The 23,070-nt window shown below is 39.2% G+C and overlaps 1 protein-coding gene across 5 annotated transcripts in view; it reads left to right on the top strand.

Annotated features, from left to right (window-relative positions):
• Nucleotides 1-23,070, top strand: part of DOCK4 (dedicator of cytokinesis 4) — a 412,270-nt gene that overhangs the window by 323,214 nt on the left and 65,986 nt on the right. For all 5 annotated transcript variants that reach the window (XM_055314619.1, XM_055314621.1, XM_055314620.1 and 2 more), the window contains exons 27-30: nucleotides 7,787-7,881; nucleotides 20,451-20,526; nucleotides 22,316-22,416; nucleotides 22,839-22,897. In XM_055314619.1, coding sequence (XP_055170594.1) covers nucleotides 7,787-7,881; nucleotides 20,451-20,526; nucleotides 22,316-22,416; nucleotides 22,839-22,897 — 331 coding nt within the window. The remainder of the gene's footprint in view (nucleotides 1-7,786; nucleotides 7,882-20,450; nucleotides 20,527-22,315; nucleotides 22,417-22,838; nucleotides 22,898-23,070) is intronic.

Genomic DNA, 23,070 nt, shown 5'->3' with positions numbered 1-23,070 from the left:
CAATTTCAGTGCAGAGGACAGAAGCCAAGCTGTCATGAACTGGGGAATGAAAAAGGGAAAAAGAGATAGTAGATGTAAACCGTGTTTCAAGAAAAGGAGGATAAGGTGTTTACGGAAGGAGAACTTTGGTATCATGGGAGTATTTATGATGGAGGAGACTGAAGCGTGTTTAAATGTTGCTGATCAGAGCTAGTAGATTATAAGGTGAAGGTGAGGTGTAAGGAAGAAGCACTCAGGGTAGTGAGACTCCCTGAGCTGCGGCGGGGAGGCTGGGGGTGGGGACAGAAGTAGCCCTGACTGCGAGGAAGAATGGAAGGGGGGTAACTGAGGTGAAGGCAAGCTAAAGGTCACTTATTTTACTAAAGGCTAATTATCTGGTTTTAATCTGTATTTTTAAAGTTCAGAGATCATCTTTTAAGAGATCAATTTTTCTTTTTTCTTTTTTTTTTAAGATTTATTTATTTATTCATGAGAAACACAGAGAGAGAGGCAGAGATGCAAGCAGAGGGAGAAGCAGGCTCAGATCACGCCCCGAGCAGAAGGGAGACACTCAACCGCTGAGCTACCCAAGGCATCCCAGACAATTTTTCTTGTTCTCATTTTTCCTCAAAGCCAAACACCCCCTATTTATACTGTTAAAACCTATATTACAAGATCTTTCAAAGATAGTAACCCTGGCCCCAGTCCTTTAGGCAAAGTCCTTATTATCATGTGCTTTTTAGAAATTAGAATCTTTTGACACTTCAGAAAGATAATATGGTGCACATAGCAAGTATGATGTAGCCCCTCCAGTAGGATTTGGGACAGCCGCTATAATCAAACATCTTAATATTTCTGCAGTCAAAAAATATTCAGTCTAAGTGGGATTAAATAAAAACGATATAGCTCAGGTCAGGTTTTGCTGCCAAATGGATTATAAAACCCAAATTTTTAGGCTACTTTGGGATTTTGCTCTTGTGGGGAAGGACCCCTTACAGCAAATGAGAACCCCTTATAGCAAATGCTTAATGCATGCAAGGTACTGTTCTCAAAGGCTGATTCGTAGTAACTCATTTAATCCTGAAAAGAACCCCCAAAGGTAGGCACTGTTATGATTTTATTACAAGTGTCAATTATTTGATTCAGCAGACATCTATTGAGCACCTTGTGTAGACATTAAGGATATCAAGACTAACAAAACATTCTGTGTCAATGCTTTGATGTTATTAAGAGCATCTCAAAAAAAAAAAGCATCTCAGTCATTAAATTATAAATGAGCATGACGTATATAAACACGGCGATGCCCACTGACAGTTATGGGCTATCTCCTTACCCCCACTCCCACTGCCATGAGCCAGATGCAGGCTTAAACACTTTTTCCTGCGGTGCCTCATTTTACTCCTGCTAATCTCACCCAAACTCCTTTCACCCCCGCAAGGAAGTAATTGAGAGGACCTAGAATTCTATTAACATCTGAGCTCTTTGCTTAGGCAGCTAAGCTCAGCTTTTTTGTAAACTTTAATGAAGTTTGTTAAACCAAAATCTTTGCTATCAAATTGCATGAAATTTCATTTGTCAACTCTGTATAAAGTAATAAGGCAGTTCTGGTCATGAAATGGGGGATAAAAAGCCAAATTAATGGAAGGAGGGTTATTTGGGGTTTTTGTGACTATCTTCAGGTTAGAAATGGAATGTATAATATATAAGGGAACTATACATAAGGAAAGGTACAGCTTACTAAAGTGCTATTTAATGGAAAATCATAACTGATACTGGGATTAGACATTAAAAATCCCATTTAACCTACTGCTTAAAAGTGATTAAGTATATGTGTATTCTCTCCCTCCCCTCCACACACGTGTATTCTAATTCCCAGAGGTAGCTACTGTTAATACATAAGGTTGTGTCCTCACAGACTGTTTTTTATGATATATACACACCATATGTATTTTTAATGGAATCCTACTTTTCATATTAGTTGCACTTTTTCACACAATAATATGTCCTGAATATTGTAGGGCTCACTGTATCATTTATTCTTCTGAATTTCACTATGTGGATGCTGATAATTTAAGCATTCCCCTCTTGCTGAGCAACAGGACGATTCTGATTTTTGCCAATAGAAAGGACACTGCAGGGAACATCATGATGCCCCTGTCTCTATGGACTTCTGCCGTTAGAGCTGTAGAATGAATTCCTGGAAGTCAAACTGTTGGGTCATGGGATATATGCATTTTAAACCTCCATTGATACTGACAAATTTTATGTTGAGATATTCAAATTACTATTTTTGATGTTCTTTAGCCCTAGCATCACTGCTTTTTTCTTTCTTCTTATCAATTCAAAGAAAGATGTGGCCTTGCACTTCACAGTGGTTTTCTAAATGAAAGCAAATTTTGGAAGTGTGTAGTTCTCGTATCTACTAAGATTATTAGTGTTTTGTCTCCATTGCTGCTAGAAGAATTAGGACATCTCCAGGGTTATTGTTGGAGTGACTTCTGGCATTTTGAACCATATTGCCATTTCTCCTCCTGGGTCCTCAGGTGCTCTGTGTGATGAGTGGTGTGAGTCACGATGTCAGCAGAACTGTGTAGGAGCAAGGACCCGAGGGCTGGTGCTCTGCATTGTGTAGCCCTTTCCTTCTGTAGAGCATGGCATTATTTTAGAAATGAACAAAAGCAAAGACTAGCAAGTAATTAGAGTTGTTTTTTTTCCTCCTTCTGTAGCCAGTAATGTTTTATTATACACCCACCTTCTGCTGAGGGCTAAAGATTTGCCCATATCCATGGGACTTCTTGTACATGGAGAGCAGTGAGTCTCCTGTTCTTTGTTGATTATGACTTTTCATAAAGAACTGTGGGGATCCTGCTTGAAGTATGACATTGTACATGTTCTGGAAGTTAAGTATAGCACTAGGGTAACCTCTCATTGTCTCCCATATGCTGGCTCACTAGCTTTGAAAAATCATGTCTGATCAAGTCACAATCCAGCTTTAAACCCCTGAGGACAAGATCCAGTCCCTGCCAGGTCATCCCTGTCCTCAGTCTACCTTCTGTCCTCATTACCTTCCACTCTCCTCCAAACCCCTTTCACAACAGCCACTTAAAATTACTAGTCCTAACCAAGCATACAGTTTTTAATTCTTCTGAATAATTTTTTTGTCTCCCTGAAATGCCCATTCTACCACTACTCCTTGAATTGCTTAATTCCACCCCTGTTAATCCCTCCTTGATTTCAGCTCCTGCTATAAATTCCAGCTCAAGGATCACTTTACTTATGAAGTGTTCACAGAATACGGTGCCCCACCCCCACCCTCCATGACAGCACCCAACAATGCCTTGTAATGTTGTTTCCTTGGATCCTTGATGACTGCTCTGTGAGAGGAGGGACCATGTCTTTGTGTCCTAAGCACAGAGCCCAGAACGGTGTTTCTGTTGAATGAAACAACCCTCTTAATAAATATCTGCATACCTCACAAACCATCTTTTTTTGTACAATTATTTCAACTTATAGTCTTCATTTTATTATTAAAAAATAGTTCTATAGCTCTCGAAGACTAAAGACCGCTTGGGAGTTATTTTTGCATAATGTGCTTAAACATTCAACTTTAAGGATATGAATTTCAACATGATAATGATTATTAACACCCTTTAATTGAATTCAAACCCCATACAAAGGGTGTTACATATTTGAAATTTGTGGCAAGTTTTTAAAATAATATTTGACAAAAGTCATAAGTGAAGGAAATATGTTCCTAGAAGGCTCTGTCCCTGTCCGTTGCTTTTGAAGTAAGGAGACCGGGCCTTGGTCCATCTGCTCACGTCATGATGCTTTATTTTCCTGAGTTCTTACCTCATGTTTTATCATCTCAGAATTCTTCCTCCCGTGTCTCACTAGTTTTGTTTTATGAACTTCATTTCTGTCTTGTGCTTTTCTGGTACCACAGTATTGTGTGTAAACACAAAACAATTTTTTTGTTCAATATAGTCAGGAAATGAGTGTAAAACATAAATTTAATTCTTTCACTCGTCTTCTTAAAATCCCTCACTGCCTTACGTTGCCCTCAGGATAAATTGCTGCATTATTCCATACTGTGAAGCAGGACTGAGATTTGTTTACCTTTTATTTCTCTTTCATCCCCATTTCTTGTCACTCCATGGTGCAGTCCTTGCAACCCTGTGTTGTCTCTTGCCTTTAAGGCTTGCTGGTACCCTTCCCTCTGTGTGGAATACCTGGTCCTCAGACTTATCCTTTTTTGTAGTGCATATATAGTTCTGTGTGGTTTTTAGATTAACATTTATCTCTCCCACCAAACTATAAGCTCCATGAGGGCAAGCATCATATTTAACTTAACTGTGGTATGACGTGCCACAGGCACTCCGTAAATACTCTTGCATGAATAAATTAAAGAATGTATCTTACCCACTAGGTGTCCCCAGCATCGAACACAGTGCCTGGTACGTAACAGAGCGCTCAGTATTTATGAATGAATAAATGTCACTGATGATTTGTAAAATTAAAAAAAATTTGCTCTTGCTTTCTTTTCTATTTGAGTATGGGACTTTTTATCATTTTGGTTTTCACGTGAACTTTCTTACTTGGACCTCTTGCACTGCAAAAGTGCTTCTGTAAAGTACCATCTCCCTGTTCCTTTTTCTATTTTGAACCCTGATTGGAATAAAACCAGCAATGCAGTTACCATGTTATGCTATTTGAAGTAAACAAACAAAAAAAGAAACTGCTCCCAGGCTACCAATTTTAAAATAGTGGCATATGAAACACTTATTTCTTGCTATCCAAACAGGAATATTATTATAGCGATGTTCTTTTTTTAAATTATGGGAAAGATCTGTTAGTTATGGCTTTGTGTACAAAATAATTTGATACATGTGTGCAAAAGCACACATTCAGTGAAATGATCAGAACTGACAAGTACTTGGGGCAGACAAGGAAACCACATTGGATTTGGGGAGGACAGGCAGGGAGATGTTGAAGTACCCAGCATTCTAGTGCTTTAAAGTATAGAACTGAACTTGAAATGAAACCTATTGTATGGCAGCTGACAGTAAATCGTTGCTGAACTAAATCACGTGTGAGTGCCACAGTAGAAAGTGTTTATATTACCATCTGATGAAACATCAGCCTACAGCTGAGAAATAAGAAAAATTTTTGTCTAGTATATGAATAGATCAGTGATCATATTAACTTTTTAAAATCCCCTCTAATTACCAGGGACCTGAAAACCCCCACATGTTCCAAGGATGAGAGGTCTGTTCCAAAGAGGTTAAGTTACCAAGGCCTTTGAGCTAGTTCATTGCAGGATTAAAATTTAGAATTTCTGATTTTCAGTGTAATGTTTTTTTCACTTTCGTTGTAAGATTGCCACAATGTGTTGGGTTCTATAAAGGTAGATGAGCTTGTGCGGATATCCTAGAAAGCTATTTAAGACACTAAAAGGTTTTCTTAGGGGAGGTAAAGATTTAAGTCAATACGTGATCAGTGGTCATTGGCACGTGTCACACAATGCCATACCTTTTATTTTGTGAGGTAAGTGGGAATAAGAAAAAAAGATGGCACAGAAACAGATTGTCTGTCCCCAGCTCCTACACCTGGACTATAGTACCCATTGTCCCCAGCACTACAAAAGAACAACCAAAGTTGCTTGCCCAGAAGGTAGATTGTCCTGCCTCCTGTCACCAGTTCTTCAGCCCATTTTTTTCTCTGTGCGATGGGCATCACTCTCTCCTACTCCCCCCCCCCCCCACCGTACACATACCCCATCGCTAAGGGGGCTACCTCCAATTTCCTTCTCAAAAAGTTTTGAGGGGAAAGGATGAAATTTCAATATTTTAGAAATTAATATATTCCTAAGTAAGTGTAGACTATGAGAAGTGGCTCCCCACTTCATGACTTTTTTTTTTTTTATAACATCTCTCTAAGCAAGTCAAACCAGATAGGAAACTGAAATAGGATATAATTCTTTGAAAGGTAAATGCAAACATCCGTTTTTGCAGGGATTATATATATTCATATACATTCACTGAAGAACTTTTTGGAATAAGTTTGAGAAATGTATTACATCAGAGAGGGAGACAAACTCTAAGAGTTCTGAATCATAGGAAACAAACTGAGGGTCACTGGAGGGGTGGTGGCGGGGGATGGGGTAACCGGGTGATGGGCATTAAGGAGGGCACGGGGTGTAATGAGCACTGGGCGTTATAGAAGACTGGTGCATCACTGACCTCCATCTCTGAAATCAATAGTACATTATATGTTAATTAATTGAATTTAAATAAAAAGAAAAAAAGAAATGCATTCAAAAGGGTTTCTCACAGTCTTAGCATGCTAATAACCTACTTTCCCTGAGAGAGGACTAGAATGTGAAGTGTTTTTACCAAATTATCTGACCTGCAGTAGAATGCATTTGGAAAATTGTTTCTCTTGTGGTTCTGCCTACAGGAGAAGGATCTGTCTGGCCATTTAAAGGCAAATGACCTAGCGGTCATATTCCCACATGGCACGTACTACCTATCAACGAATGCATGTTGATGCCGAAGAAGCTAAAATAATTTCATGTCAAAATATTTATGGGCTTGATCAAAGCTGTTACAGAATGTTAAAAAAACCACACACACACACACACACAGCTACCACATGTTTCTTATGTTTTCAGATTCTATCTTCTGATGATATGAAGGATAACCGTAATCTTATATTCAAGCAGCTTACGTGTTTAACACAATGTGTTGTTAGGGTTCATAAATAAAACTCTTGTGTGTTTCTTTTTTTTAAATTAAACAACATCATGCTGTTGCTTTCAACCAGATTGGTAGAGAGCTGTATTTTCCTAGCATTGCTTAAGGTTACCAATATATCTTTAGGTTTTCTAGTAATAAATCTAAAGAAAAGCTAGACTGAAGCCAATCTCCTTCTGATTGCACATGCTTTATGTCATTCAGTACATGGAGTATGTTGTCTCCTTGAGTCCCCTTCAAGTGCAGTATGCTACAGTGTTTGGGGCCCTGTCACTTGCTTGCAGTGTTTTAAGAAGAGGTATTTCTGTGTCTGACAGTAGCTTCTTGTCAAGAGTGTCTCCAGGTGATCAGTTTAAAGATAACATCTCAGTAAATACCACTGCCCTCTGGCATGGCATCTCGGTGAAGAATTCCTTGATACCGGCACAGCTACTAAGCATTCATCACTGGGCTCAGCATAGCACACGTCCTGTTTGAGTGTGTTCTGCTTGGCACACTCAAACTCTATAAACCTGCATGCATACCATTAATACTGCATCTTCAGAATGCCCTCGAAGAAACATGGGTGTCTGCTTAAAATGCTTTTTAATGAACGTAACTTTCTAAATTTTGACACCTGCTTAAAGGGAAGGACTGCTGATGGGGTTCGCTCGATATGAAAAGTTCTGATGTTGAGGACACTGTAATAAAAAAAAGACAATATATTTGCCTGCTAATCTTCTACTACCAGTCTTCCCCTTTATTTATGAAATCGAAATGTTTAGCGCTTGTGAACAGAAATGAAACGTCACCTGCACTGAGTACGAGAAAGAAAAGGAAAAGAGAACGTTTGGGAAGGGTAGCAAGCCAGTTGGGGGTGGAGAATGGTAAGAGTGAGGAAGAGGGATGATTCCTGCTCCTGGTGAACCCTGAAAGCTTGGCTTTCTTCTCTGTTGTTGCTCTGGAAAAGGTAACAACAGTGCTGTGTGTGTGTGTGTGTGTGTGTGTGTGTGTGTGTGTGTGTTGACAGTTACAATAACTCAGTAAACTGGTCTCTTTCCTCCCTACCCAAGGATTTCCTGCTGCAGATATTTACTGTGTTCCGAATATTGATACGCCCAGAGATGTTTCCAAAGGACTGGACTGTTATGCGCTTGGTGGCTAACAAGTAAGACGTTTAAGTTGATGATAATTGCAGCTCATTATATGGAGGAGAGGAGGTATAAGACGATTTTTTTAGTTTGCTCTCAAGTTTGGAAACTTCAAATCCTGGGGTTCTTTTTCTTTATCTCTGAATTAACTTCTCTCACTTAGAAAAACTATATTTGTTTTAAACAGATGATACATGTTAATGTAATATTTCAAAAATCAAACAATGTAGAGTGTATATTGAAAAATCCCCCTCCCACCTACTGTGTTTATCCCTTACCCCCAGCCTGTAGTAACCACTTTTATTAGTTTCTTGCATGACCTTCCAGCATTCTCTTAATGCAGAGCCTGACAGACGGCATAATATATACACTATTTAGCACATTGCTCTTTCACGTAACAATCCTGGCAGTCTTTCCACATTAATACATAGAAAGTCCCTCGTTCATTTCTGTTTCTCTTTTTTCTTTTTGAGTCATAAAATGTTCCATTGCATCAATGTACCATCATTTCTTTAACTAGCCCTGTTGCTGGACCCTTGAGTCATTTCTAATCTTTCTCAATTCAGTTTAACTCAGCAGAGTACATTACACATCTACCATGTGCTCAGCCCTGGGAATAAGATATTACCCCTGAGTTGGATACATGAAGATTGAAGTTCCTTTTATACAGCCAAGTGATATGGCCAGTAGAGAGCTGAAAATAATGCCCTCAGCAAAATTCAGAACTAGAGAAGACATTTGGGGAGATACTGACGTAAAGTTGAAGCTCTGGAAGTTGGTAAAATTAGCTTGTATTAGGCATATCCAGGAAAAAAATAAAAGCTCTAAAAGCTCTGAAATCAGTACTTGAGAAATAGGAGCCAGGAAAGGAGATTGGGGGGGGGGGTGGGCAGCTACAATGGCAGGAGCCTTCCCAGAGTGGACAGTGTCATAGCTGTATCTGCTCTCACGCTTCCTGTCTGTGTCATCTCAAGGTACAAAATGAAGGTAAAGTTCTTTAGGAAACTGGCTGGTGTTTACTTCCACACTTATAATTCACTCTGTTTCATAAGCATTCTTTCCTTCAAGTCTCCATTTGTCTGCTTCTCCTTCCTCCTCTTGTCCAGCCCGAACACCCTCATATCCAGGAATAAAGGTTGAATTCTCCAGGTATCTATCCATAGACCAAAGACACCATCTGTCCTCCCCAGATGCCAGAGATGATGGTGGTAAGAGCCACGGGCATATAGGGTTGGATTTTGATAAGATATGCCTAATATGGCTTCTGCTGCAGTATACATTTATAGATGTGGAGGTGTTAAAACGATGTGTTAAAAACTTGTGAAGTAACAAATAGTATAATATGGCATATTATGTTTTACATAAGTACAGAAGCAGCTTTTCCATGTTCAAGACTAATTGAAACTCCTGAAATAGCTCTCCTTAGAATTTAGCATATTTAGTTTGATATCTGTGAGTAGAATCAAATATCTTTTCATCTGGATGTCCAGATGCCACAGATTTAAGTGGAAGCTATTGGTCATGAATCTGGCCTTGTTACCAAAGGTCTAACATTTTGGGTACCTGCAGAGGGCTATGAAGTGGTCTAGGGAGCCAGGCAGGAAGAGGTCCAGGCTGCTGACATCACCATCATGCAACATCATCATTTGGTCATTATGCCTGCCCTGTGTGCAGAAGGATATTTTGACTTGAATTAGAATACTCAATGGCAAAAATTCAAACCAGAAATAAATGTGACATTTTGTTCCTTATGCACATTGGCTCTACTTGAGCTTCCTGAAAACCATGACCACAATGTGGCTTTTTTATATCAAAACACCGTCTCTCTCAATCTAAAAATCTCTACTCCATTTATGAAGACTTCATGGTCACACAAATGGGCAACAGAAGTATAGATCCTGCTTTTGAGTAAACACACGATGCTTGAGATTTTTATCTACAGTGTTAACCAAACAGGAGCGTGAGTTAAAGATGAGCTCTGTGTAAAACATTTAAACAGAAGATATTCCCAAAGCAAATCCAAGCAAAAAGCCATCAGCCTTTGCTAAATGCAGTAACATCATACTGTTGCCACTCACGTTGGTGCTGATAGGAAATAGTTACTGTTTTTCCAGGGGTGATGGCAAGTCCGACCTAATTTGTAGAGAGGACTCCAAGTCTGGTAGAAAACGCTGGCCAAGTTGGAACAGACACTGCTTTCTGCTGTCCTGCTTCCCTCTTTTCTCCCCATTCAACCACCCTAGCCATTTCCCATTTATATTATGAAACCATATGAGATTTTTCTTGCCTTATGAATGTAATATATTCCAGAAATAAGCCTTCAACTATTTCTGCTCTATAAAAAAAAATTAGCCACTATAATATTGGTAGAAAAGTAATTTTCTGAAAGATGTTAAAGGTATTTGAAATACATTAAAGAGCAGAGGCACCTGGGTAGCTCAATTGGTTGAGCATCTGACTCTTGACTTTGGCTCAGGTCATGGTCTACAGGGTCATGACTTCAAGCGCTGTGTCAACTCTGTGCTCAGCAGTCTGCTTGGGATTCTCTCTCTCCCTCTACCCCTCCCCCTACTCACACTTGTGTGCATACTCTCTCTTTCAAATAAATGAATAAAATACTTTTTAAAAATGTTAAAGCGCATACATTGGAAAGAAGACATTATCACTTTCCTAAACTATGTAGAAGCAAGTTGCAGGAGCTAGATCTACATCTCTGAAGTTGACCACCTTTCTTCCATGGTGCTAACTTTCTTAGACAAATATTTGATCAGGGCCCCTAAAAGAGGCATTTTTACCCAAACTCCCATTTTTTTATTACCCACTATGTGCTTAATACATGTCAAATCATAGTAACTAGCTGAGAAGTCACCTTGAACCCTGCTGAATAGCCCATCCTTCAAAATATGTATTCTTTTATGTGTTGGTCCTTTCTATGTTTTCAAGTAAGCTAAATGCCTTTAACTTTCATCTATAAACCATGTTGTCCCAAATCCTGTAGCTTCTTTACTTTATGTGAAGTCCTACCAAAAGCTGTGACCAGACATTTGGTGATTAGTATGGTCTTGTGTTTGTTTATTTCCACCTGAATGTCTAGTATTAGGTGACACAGTAAGTGTGTCCAGCGTAAATTGTGCAAGGATAAGACATGTTCTCTTGCTTGTGTGCAAAGCTATATTGTCCTCACTGCTAAGTTCTTGTTAGATGTTTCTGATGAGAACAACTGCTCAATTTGAGAAAGAAGGAACATAAGGGAGATGAAAATTAAGTACCAAAAATACAGGACACTTTGAGACAAGCTTCTCTCCACCCCCTTCCCATACACATTGCAAAATATAGAACAAAAATAAAGTCACAGCTTTATACATTTTCAGAGATAAATCTTATAACAGCCTTGCTTACTGAGGAAAGTAAAACCTTCTGGCCTTTTGGTTGAAATTTCAGGCCTTCATTTTGTTTATCTTGTGTGCATGTTGGCTTCAAACATAGCATACATTTTGTTTTGTGCTTTTTCTCACCAAACACTGAATTATTTAGTTGACTATTACCCTCAACTAATTTAGCTTTCAAATAAGATCAGTGTAACAAATAGGTGGTTATGGAATCAAAAATTCATAGGGAAGGTCATTCATTCATTTACTGACCCATCCATTCACCAAATAGTTTTCATTGCCTAAAAGTAATAGATAAAGATATCTAGTACTAGATAAAGACAGAGTATAGTTCTTTGAATATGTTTTTGAAAGGAACTTGTTCTGAACTGGGATTGGAAGCCTCTTTCATTAGGAAGTAAAACTTGAGCTGAAAGCCAAAGCAGGAGTTAAGAGGCAAACAGCAAAGGAAGAACGTTCTTATCAGCAGGAATAGCTTACACAAAGGCTCTGTGGTCAGAGTGAATACGGCACATTCAAGAAACTGAAAGACTATTAGTGTGGCTGGAACAGGAGGAGAGAAGGAACCAGTAATGATGAGGTTAGAAGGGGGAGACAGGGCCCAAATATTAGGAAGTAGAGAAACATAAGAGAAACCAAGAAGGCAGCACTCTGGGTGGCTCAGTTGGTTAAGCATCTGCCTTTGGCTCAGGTCATGATCTTAGGGTCCTGGGATTGAGCATCACATGAGGCTCCCTGCTCAGTGGGGAGCCTGTTTCTCCCTCCCTCTCACTGCTCCTCTGCCACTCATGCTGTCTCTCTCTCAAATAAATAAATAAAATCTTATAAAGGAAGGAAGGGAGGGAGGGAAAGAAAAATGAAACCAATGAAGAAGGACCAGTTAGGAGCTTAATACAACAGTCCAGCTAAGAGATGCTGATGGCTTGGGCAGGTAGATGGCAGTGAAGGTAAAGAAGATCAATTTTGAAGATCAAGGTGACATAATTTGCAGATGACTGGATGTGGGTGGCAGAGAAAAAAATGGAAGATGGCCTTTAGAATTTTGGCCTGAACAGAAGAATGAATGGTGGTGCCATTCTCTTTGGTGGAGAAATACTCAGAGGAGTATACTCAGCTTTGGGGGCAGGGAGGGTGAAGAATCTTAGGTGAAATGGAAGTTTGAGGTAATCTTAGATATCCTAGTGGAAACATGGAAGAGGAAGCTAAACCTGTTTATATGGAGCCGAGGGAAGAGGTTAGGGCTGGAGATGTGCATTTGAGAATCACCAGCATATGGATGATAATTGAAGCCATGGCACTGAATGAAAGCACCTGGAAGAGAGTGTAGATTAAAAAGAGAAAAGTACTTAGGAATGGGCTATAGAGCATGCTCCTATTTTAAAGGTCAAGATCTGGAGAAACATCCAGCAAAAGAGATAGAAAAGGAGCAACCGTGATTAAAGATGAGAACCAGCAGAGTATAATGTTCTGTGAAGAAGGTATTTCATGAAGGAAGCAGTATCAGGAGCTGCTGGGAGCTTGGAGATGATGAAGACAGACAGTTGCCCCGGGTTGGGCAGAGTGGTTGTAGATACTGATGACCATGACATGTGCTGTTTGGGTGCAGTGATGCAGGAGGAAGCCTTGGAGTGAATTCAAGATCAGATAGGAACCGAGAAAGTGAAAACAGTTCTTTAGAAGTTTTGCTTTGAAAGGGAGCAGAGAAATGGGGCTACATCTGGAAAGAATTATGGGACTAAGACCCTTTCAAAAATATGGAATAATAGAGCATTTGGGCTTACAAGTAGGAATGGCCCAGCAAAGACAGAAATACCGATGATACTAAAGAAAACAGGAATAAGTGAAGGAGCATGTTGTGGGGGCCAGTGGTGTTGGTACAAATGCAGTATCACAGTGTGCCTGTTGAGAACTGCCTGTTACCTGTCCACAGTCAGCTTGCACTGGAAATTAAACCAACCATGGAGGTGTGCAGTTTAGGTTAGTTGGCGTTGCCAATGGGGTAAGACTTTCTCAGTGAAAGAAGCTTGCCACACTTAGAGTAGCTTTGATCTTGTGTACACAAAGAAAGCTTGGCCTTAGCTAGAAGCATTGGCATGGTAACAGGAGGGAAGACAGGGTGTGTGATAGTGACAATGGAAAATTGGGTGGTGGAGCAACTAATCTGTTGAGCACCCACCAACACCACTACTGTTTTGTGGTGGTGGTGGTGGTGGTGGTGTTTTTCTATTAGGGTGTAATAATCCTTAAACAATTCTGTCCAGGAGAGAGATAAGATACTGATTTTTACCACAAAACTATCTATTGCTACGATGAAATGTGCCAACTTAAATAGTGACAGCAAATTATTTGCACAAGAATTTCCCTCATACTCCATCCCTGGTGAGTTTTGAGGAGCTGGTAGAAAGAATGAATACATGAACAAAAGGCTTCTGTAAGATTCGAGCCTGAGAGGCTAAAACTGAGCCTGTTGACACATGAGTGCCTTTCTGCCAGTACCACTCAGTGGAGAAGGTAAAGGGAGTTGTTAAAATCCCTCCATTTCAATCCTGGTTCACTATTTCTCATCACACTGCGTGCTTCCTTGACCGCAAGCAAGATCACTCCATTTCCTGCTTCTCCATTTTGGCTTATGCTGTCCCCTCCCCTTGGAGTACCTTCAGTCCCTTCCTTCAAAATAGCTTTTAAAAAGGCATAGTGTTCTACAAGCTTCTCATTTGAGAATTACCTAGTACAGCAAGGAAGTCTAACAAATCACAGGTTTAAATATAGTTGCGAGGCTACCGTCATTTAGTAAGACTTACTGTGGCCTAGGTCCATGGTGAACCCATGGTTAGTTAACAAGGCCAGCTCTCCTCAACATTGCTCCTCTCCAAGGTCCAGCCATTGGCTGTCTTCTCTTCCATCTGTGACACAGTCCCCAAAACCAGACAGGATGATCATGTGTGTTAGAATCCTCTGGTTGGGCCCCGTCTTGAACTCACCAGGGCATAAGTGGTGGTGAGGCCCTGAAGTCTTGTGAATCCTTCAGGTGATCATCACATACTCTAATGTTTGAGAGCCACTAGCTTAGATCAGTTCCCTTGATGGCCTTCTGGGAGTCTCCTCTCCCCCACGTGTCTTTGTGTTGATTTCTTCTGCTCCTTTTAACCCACCAGGTTGAAGGGAAGTTGTTGTCCTCCATGATTAGAAGTCCTTAGGTTTTCAATGTGTAAACATTGGTCTTTGTTGATACCCAGTTTATCCACAAAGGGGCATCTCCCAGTCCAAGTATATTTTGTGGAGGTGGGCTTTTGCTTAAGCACGTTGTCGGGCTGGAGTAGTTTACAACAAAGAAATTATAATGAGATTTCTGTAGCAGGGAGAGAGCGTTGCTTAAAGAATACTTTCTAAATGCCAGAATGAGGTGGCAACTGAAAATCTTGAAGCAATAACTTTGATTTCTGTGCACCAGTTCCTCTTTTATGTGTAAGTTTTATCACGCTGTGCCCATAGATGAAGGTTGTCAGAAGTGATCCTGTGCCTGCACTTCTACGGCAGCTATCGGTAACTTGACCGTTTGTAGTAACAGATTGCAAACCGTTCTTGGCTATTGAATTGGGAGTGCTGAGATTTGAAATGTCCTTATATTCAGAAACTGAGTCATGAGTAAAAGAATAAAACCAAAGGAGCCTCGTGGTTTTGGAGGAGTAAAGAAAGATCCCTAAACACCACAGGTATTGACTACAGTGAAGGAGCAATAATGTTAAATGCTTGGAGACCTGTGTGCCAGGTTCCTGACTCAGTGCTGAGTTACCATAAAAAGCTCCGGGAGCTTCCTCTGTGACTTGGGCTGAATGTTAGAAGCGTAAAAGCAAAGCATTTGAAGTAGACTCATTTTAGGTCTTTCTAGCTCTGAGAAGTCTTATTTTTGGAGGTCTTACCTCTCAACATATCAAACGTACTGAATAGACCCACATACCACATTTTACTGCAGGAAAAAAAAAAAGTAAAGAGCAATTTTTACATTTTGCTTTTTAAATTATTGACCTATGAATGAATCAGTGAACTCCAATTGCTTGTGATTTCTCAGCACTTTTGTATATTTAGGAATTCTTTGGAAGGTGTAAATAGTAACCTATGCTTTTTCCTAATGTTACAGAAGTTGCCTAAGTATGAAATTGGACAATAAATGAAAAAAATAATGTTGCATTATTAAATGCATTATTTAGTTTTTTTAGTTTTTTTTTTAGTTTTTATTTTGCAGTTTTATTTTTTGATCACATAGCATTTTTTCAGGTCTCAGTATTTCCCAAAGCTCCTCAAAAGATCTTAGGTCCTATGCACTGTGCTTCTTGTGCCTAACAATGAAGCAGCCTTGGTGAGAAGATGAGGTGTTCAGTCTAGAACAAGGACTACATGCCCCGTGAAAGATCTACTAAGTATAATGACTCTAGAAGTCAGGAGAATGTGAAGCAGTGTTCGTCTGCAAGTTTTTCTGGCTTAGGCCTGTGTAGAGCTCTTCAAAGTGTAGACCAAGGATCAACAGCATGAGCATCCCCTTAGCTTGTTAGAAATGGCAGCAGCTCAGGCCTACCGAGTCATAATCTTTTTAACTAGATCACCAGGTACCCACTGTTTGAGAAGCACTGCTTTGTCTAGAGCAGTCGTTCTCAGCTCTGAGTGCACAGGGGAATCACCTTAACACTCCTGATGTCCAGGTTGCACCCCAGTCCAGTCATGAGGATCTCCAGGGGTGTGATCCAGGTATCTATCTATTTTAAGGGCTCCTGGGTGATTACAGGGAGCAGCCAGGTTAAGACTCACTGGTTGACAAGAAGGCCACAGAGGCTCCACATTGTTTACCAGTGAGTACAGTTCAGGAAGCTGTGAATTTTGTTTGTGTGTTTAGGACTCAGCATATAACTAACAAATGGGTCATCTTTGCTGTGAAATAACCTCTTACTTAGAAGGTTGGATTTGTTGGCTGCTTTCCAGGATATTAGGCCCAATAGTCTAAATCCCAGATATGTCAAGTTTACTAGCACTGGATGCTGTTCTTTTGTTTTGTTTTCTTTTGTTTTAATTTATTTGTGAGGAGGGGGGAGGAGAGAGCATGAGTGGGGTGAGGGGCGGAGGGAGAAGCAAGCTCTCCGCTGAGTAGGGAGCCCATGACTCCAGGATCATGACCTGAGCCAAAGGTAGATGCTTAACCGACTGAGCCACCCAGGTGCCCCATGGCCGCTCTTGTTTCTGAACAATTCATGCTACAGTTATGGGCCAGAAGGTGGTTTTTTTATGTAAAACTCAGGTATGGTGGGACTGAGTATATTTCTCCATTGAATACCAAAGCAGAACGTTCGTGCTTAGAACCACATGTGAAGGATGAACTGCTTCTTTGCTTGATAGCATTTCATATTCTGATAATTAAGTTTTAGTTTCCTAATGTAAGTTTTAGATAAACCACTTTGGGAATTTTAATGATTTCTTCAGTTACCGTCATTGATTTTGGTAGTCACTATGGAAAATTGCCACTTTATACTGTAATTCGCAGGTGATTTATCTCTTTAATAGGAAATTCACTGATGATTTCTGCTGTTGAGGGGGCTGGAGACACCACAGGACACAGGACTTTTTTTTTTTTTTCATTATACTTTTGTTTTAATGGGTCTCAAAATTCTGTGGCAGATTTTTGGTCAAGTTGTTTCCATTAAAAAGTACTGATTTTAAAAACTAATACTTAAAACTGCCACACACGCACAAAAAAAAACAAATGGTCCACAAAACATTCTCCTTTCCTTCTGAAGGTTTTACGATGCATTGTTATCATTAACCAGTCTTTTACTATTAAACTTAAATGGCCAGTGGACACTAACAGTTCTGAAACCTGCTTCCACCACTGATTAAGACTGGGGGGGGGGGGGCAGGTATTGGGGATAATATTCACTTATCCTTCTGAGCTTTCTGGGCAGACGTGGTGACTTTGCCAGCTCCAGCTGCCTCCTTGTCCACTGCTTTGATGACACCCACAGCAACCGTCTGTCTCATGTCACGAACAGCAAAATGGCCCAGAGGAGGATAGTCAGAGAAGCTCTCAACACACATAGGTTTGCCAGGAACCATATCAACAATGGCAGCATCCCCAGATTTCAAGAACTTAGGACCATCTTCCAGCTTTTTTTCAGAACGATGATCTATCTTCTTCAGCTCAGCAAACTTGCGAGCACTGTGAGCCATGTGACAATGCCCAGGTGCATATCCAGCACTGATTTGGCCAGGATGGTTCAGGCTAATCACCTGAGCTGCTTCCATGGGCGGGTCATTTTTGCTGTCATCAGCCACACTGTCACCACGAACATCTTTGACAGATACGTTCTTGACATTGAAACCCACATTGTCCCCAGGAAGAGCCTCACTCAAAGCTTCATGGTGCATTTCACCAGACTTTACTTCAGTTGTAACATTGACTGGAGCAAAGGTGACCACCATGCCAGGCTTAAGAACACCAGTCTCCACTCGACCCACTGGGACAGTACCAATACCACCAATTTTGTAGACTCCCTGGAGGACCGACACAAGGGCTTATCAGTTGGACGAGTTGGTGGCAGGATGCAATCCAGAGCCTCAAGCAGTGTGGTTCCACTGCCATTCCCGTCTTTAGGGGTGACTTTCCATCCCTTGAACCAAGGCGTGTTAGCACTTGGCTCCAGCATGTTGTCACCATTCCAACCAGAAATTGGCACAAATGCTACTGTGTCGGGGTTATAGCCAATTTTCTTAATGTAGATGCTGACTTCCTTAACGATTTCCTCATGTCTCTTCTGGCTGGAGGGTGGTTCAGTGGAATCCATTTTGTTAACACCAACAATTAGTTGTTTTACACCCAGTGTGTAAGCCAGAAGGGCATGCTCACGGGTGGTCTGCCCATCCTTGGAGATACCTGCTTCCAGTTCGCCAACACCAGCAGCAACAATCAGGACCGCACAGTCAGCCTGAGACGTGCCTATAATCATATTTTTGATAAAGTCTCTGTGTCCTGGGGCATCAATGATGGTCACATAATACTTGCTGGTCTCGAATTTCCACAGGGAGATATCAATGGTGATACCACGTTCACATTCAGCTTTCAGATTGTCCAAGACCTAGGCATACTTGAAGGAGCCTTTTCCCATCTCAGCAGGCTCCTTCTCGAATTTTTCGATAGTTCTTTTGTCAATCCCACCACATTTGTAGATCAGATGGCCAGTAGCAGTAGACGTGCCCGAATCTACGTGTCCAATGACGACGATGTTGTTGTGAGTCTTTTCCTTTCCCATTTTGGTGTAGGTTTAGCGGTGGTTTTCACGACACCTGTGTTCTGGCGGCAAACCCGTTGCAAAAAAGGGACTTTTCATTTTCATAGGCTTTGCTTATACTTAACTTTCACAGTAAGATTCATTGAGAGATATAATTGACATACATAAAACATACATGCTTGCTTATGGTAGAGTAGGTGCCCGAAAAATGGTGATTCTCCTTCCCTTTCTTTACCTTGAGCTATTCTCATTCAACCATCCAGACCCTTAGTCTCATTAATATTCTCCTATCCCAGGAGAAGGCTATAATAATGGGTTTTCCAGCAGATAACAATAATGAACCCTTATGTCCTTCAAAGACTATAAATATTCTTCTAATCAGTAAATATCCCTCTAATCCTACTGGTTTTCCTACTGGTTTTACCAGTAGGATAATGAAGGTGTGAATGACGTTGGTGGGGTATTCTGTATCATTTCATTTTATTGCGGCCACAGAACTCTACCCCTCGATTCTAAATCCTGTGGTGAACAATTGGAGTCTCATCACATCACAAACTCTCCACTGGGTGTGCATCTCAGCAAAGGCTGAGGAGGTTTTGAGTATCAACCATATATATACCATTAGTTTATATTATAGTATTTTAGGGGAATGGCCTATGTTGCCTCAGTGTAATGCTGTATGTAATATTAAATGAACCAACTGGATATGCACTGAATTCTGAATGTCAACTCATATAGCTGCAAAAAAGGAGCAGGTTTTGAACAAGTTGCATAACTCTAGAATTAACCAAGAATGCTCACCAAACCCTTATCTTTTAATCTCCCTAGCAAGCTACACATGGCTGCATATGTCCCCTTGTCAGGCTTTCCCTAATTTCTCCAGCCCTGAGATGCCCCATTCTCTGAATTGCCTTAACACCCACTGGCAGTTTCACACAGTTTAGCGCTGCGTTATAGACAATTTCACAGTCTGTGATTGTTTCTTTAGTGACTCTGTCACTAGGAGAGAGGGAGTCCGCCTTCCATAGCTCTTGCATGCCCCCTAATCCCTTAAATAGGAGAGACCAGAGAGAAGACCTTTAATAAATACTCAGTATATTCTATCATTTTATCCATTTCATCTTTGGGCTCCGTTTCTTTTTCCTTTTGTTTTTGACGTGTGGCTTTCTATGGAATATTATATTTGGATTCATCATTTTGATTTGTTCAGAAATTAATAAAAGCATTGTAAAAACATCAAGAGATTAATATATTTCTGCCTGGGTCATATGAATTTATAGATCTGGGTATGATTTTACAAAGAACCCAAATTCAGTGATTGATTTTCTTTTTCTTTCTTTTTTAAAATTTTTAATTTTTTTGTTTGTTTTTTGTTTGTTTCCCTGGTGTCCCTTTTTTCTTTTTTTTTTTCCTTTTTTCTATTTCAAATATGAATTATCTGATATTGTTCCACATTGGGAGCACCTGGCTGGCTCAGTCGGTAGAGCATGTGACTCATGATCTGGATGAGGTCATGAGTTCAAGCCCCAAGTTGGATGTAGAGATTACTTTAAAGAAAATTTTTAAAAGTTAGCACAGGATATTCATAATACTGTTTTACATGCTTCCTGAAGGTTTTCTTTCCTTTTTTTAAAAAAACTTATTGATTGATGGGGGGGGGGGGTTGCAGAGTAGAAGGGAGGGAGAAGGAGAAGGAAAGAATCCCAAGCTGACTCCACCCTGAGTGTGGAGCCTGACATGGGGCTTTATCTCACATGACCCTGAGATCATGAGCTGAAACCAAGAGTTGGAGGCTGAACTAACTGATCCACCAAAGTGCCCCCTGAAAGTTATCTTTTACCTTAATTGCTTTTATTCTTATCAAATAAATGATTCTCACTAATGCACAGTTTCCAACGTAAAATGTTCTTTTTTTTTTATCATTAGTGTTATTATTACAACAGTTCTATACCTGTCGGATGCACTTCGTAAGAACTTCTTAAATGAAAACTTTGATTATAAGGTAAGTGTCCATCTGGATAACTATCCTGCATGAGCTGAAATCTTTTACCTTATACTTAAGGAAACTTCCCAACATATTTTCTTTCTCTTAATAATAGGAAAACACATGTAGTCTCCCTACCCTAATTTAATCTTGGGCTATATTAGTTTTCATGATAAATAATATTGAAGAGCTTTCATTATATTTGTGAACAAGTTAAAACTAATCATGCTTACCAACCTAGTAGAAATCATTGCTTAAGAGGCTGTATGTAATTCCTTGTCGTTACTATAAATTTTCATTCTTTCCTGTATGGTCCTCATGTGTGGCAAAGGGAACTTGCAACATAAGTTTTTAAGACATTTTTTAAAGTAGAGTTTATGTGAAGAAAATATTCACAAAGTAAATGCTCCAGTTCCTTTATTTCTCCATCTTCACATTTTTTTTTAGAATGAATTAATGAAAAGAAACAAAATAAAAGGTTGGTAAAATTCTTTAAGGCAGAACTCGCTATACATCTATAATATAATTTGATATGCCCAAGAATTCTTGATGTACTACTTTTTAAATGGTAAACAAAGATAGGCAGTGCCTATTTTGCCTATTTTGGCTTCCCTTCTTAATGATGTTTTATGTTTTTGGCATCTTTATTATTCTTTTTAAATAACATTTTTCATATTAAACATTGAATAAATTATCCCTATTGGATAACTCGAAAATACAAAAAAAAAAAAAAACACAAATACAATAAACACCAAAGGAATTTAAAGGTTGTATAATATGTCTTTATATCATGCCATATAATAATAAATACATGTAAATTTTATAATCACAGCTCTGTTTTCTAATATTCAAGTTGTTTCTGCTATTTTATTCTTTAAATTACTCTTTCTATGTGCCTTCTTGCAAAGTAAAATTTGGCATACCTCCTTAATTATTTTTTGGATAAATATTTATAAGTGAAATTATTGAGTTAAAGATTATACCAATTGTATTTTATTTCCTACGTATATACCAACCTGAAATGATTAAAATTCATATTTTGTGAAGTATCTGTTCTTGACTTTTGTTCATTATTTTGCTTAGTCTAAGCATATTCTTTTTTGTTTGTAAGGGCTCTTTATATATAAAAGATATTAATTCTTTGCAATGGTTTGCCTTATTATTTCTAATTTTTGCTTGGTGTCAGTAAAGAAGTAGTTTCCTTCCATTATGTCATGTTTTTGGTTAAATTTATTTCTGGGAATTTTATTCTGATCTCTTTCTGATGCTGTTTTTAGTATAAGAAAACTTAGTCTCAAAAGATTTGTCTGGGTAGGGAATTTTTATACACCGTCTGAATTTAAAGCAATTAGCATATCCAGAGAAGTGTATGCCTTTTTTTAAAAAAATTCTCCATTAAAAGGAGTTCCAAAAATGAATTCTCACAGGAATAAAGTAACCCAGCTTATACCTCAGCTTCCATGGAGATACTAAGACATATTATAAGAGAAACAAAACATTTAACATATACCCAAGAGCTTAAGAAACCTGTGATGTGGCACTGAAGCAGTATATAAATAGACAGTATTTATTTGCTTTACTTCTTTGTTACAGCAAATTTCAAGCATATATAAAAGTAGAGTGAATGGTGCAATGAACCCCCACATAACCATATCCAACTTTGACTATTATCCACATAGAGCCAATCTTATTTCAACTGTACCCTCCTCCACTTACCACTTTTGAAGCAAATCCAAGATATCGTGTCACTTAATCTGTAAATATTTTTGTAACACTATAGCATTTAAATATTTTGCTCTTGTTTTAGATTTGGGATTCCTACTTTTACCTTGCGGTCATTTTTATAAACCAGTTATGTCTGCAGTTGGAGATGTTCACACCTTCCAAAAAGAAAAAGGTGTTAGAAAAGTAAGTACCAGGGTATAATTGGGTGGGAACGTGAGGCAAATCAAATGTTGTGCCTTTAAAGTGGTGTTTAGTTCAAATGATTCACAGATCAGATGTCTATAACTGGAAATGACAATAGAGAAGCAATGAGCAAGAGGACAAGAAGCATTCTTTTCTGGAAATTTTCAACTTACCCTTTTTTTTTTTTCCTCAGTCTTTCAGGAATCAATATATTATAGAAGCAAATAAATTAGAGGATAGATCTGTTTTATCAAAGGATTTATATAAGGATTTACATTAGAAGCATCAAGACATCTACATTAAACATCTTTAATTACAAACATAGTGTCCCTTAATTCAGAATGATAGGCTACATCCTAAAGAGACACAAATACTTCTTTGTTGGAGGTTTTGTATCAGATTTGCTTTTTGTTTTATTTCAGGTATGGTGATATGCGTGTCACAATGGGTTGTGAAATTTTCAGCATGTGGCAAAACCTAGGTAAGTGATGGAAAGAGAAGCCGCCTCCACTGTACAGTTTATCACTATATTCCTAAGTGAATAACTGAAGAAGGGCAATTTACCAATGACAGCATTTGAAACCAAATGTTTAAATCAATTGAGTTATCCATAGAAAGTAATCAATATTTCGGCACTGAATATGGTTATAACTA

This window comes from Nyctereutes procyonoides, unplaced genomic scaffold (assembly GCF_905146905.1).
Source record: "Nyctereutes procyonoides isolate TBG_1078 unplaced genomic scaffold, NYPRO_anot_genome, whole genome shotgun sequence".
In the NCBI taxonomy this organism is placed as follows: Eukaryota; Metazoa; Chordata; class Mammalia; order Carnivora; family Canidae; genus Nyctereutes; species Nyctereutes procyonoides.
This window is presented reverse-complemented; position numbering and strand designations above follow the sequence as displayed.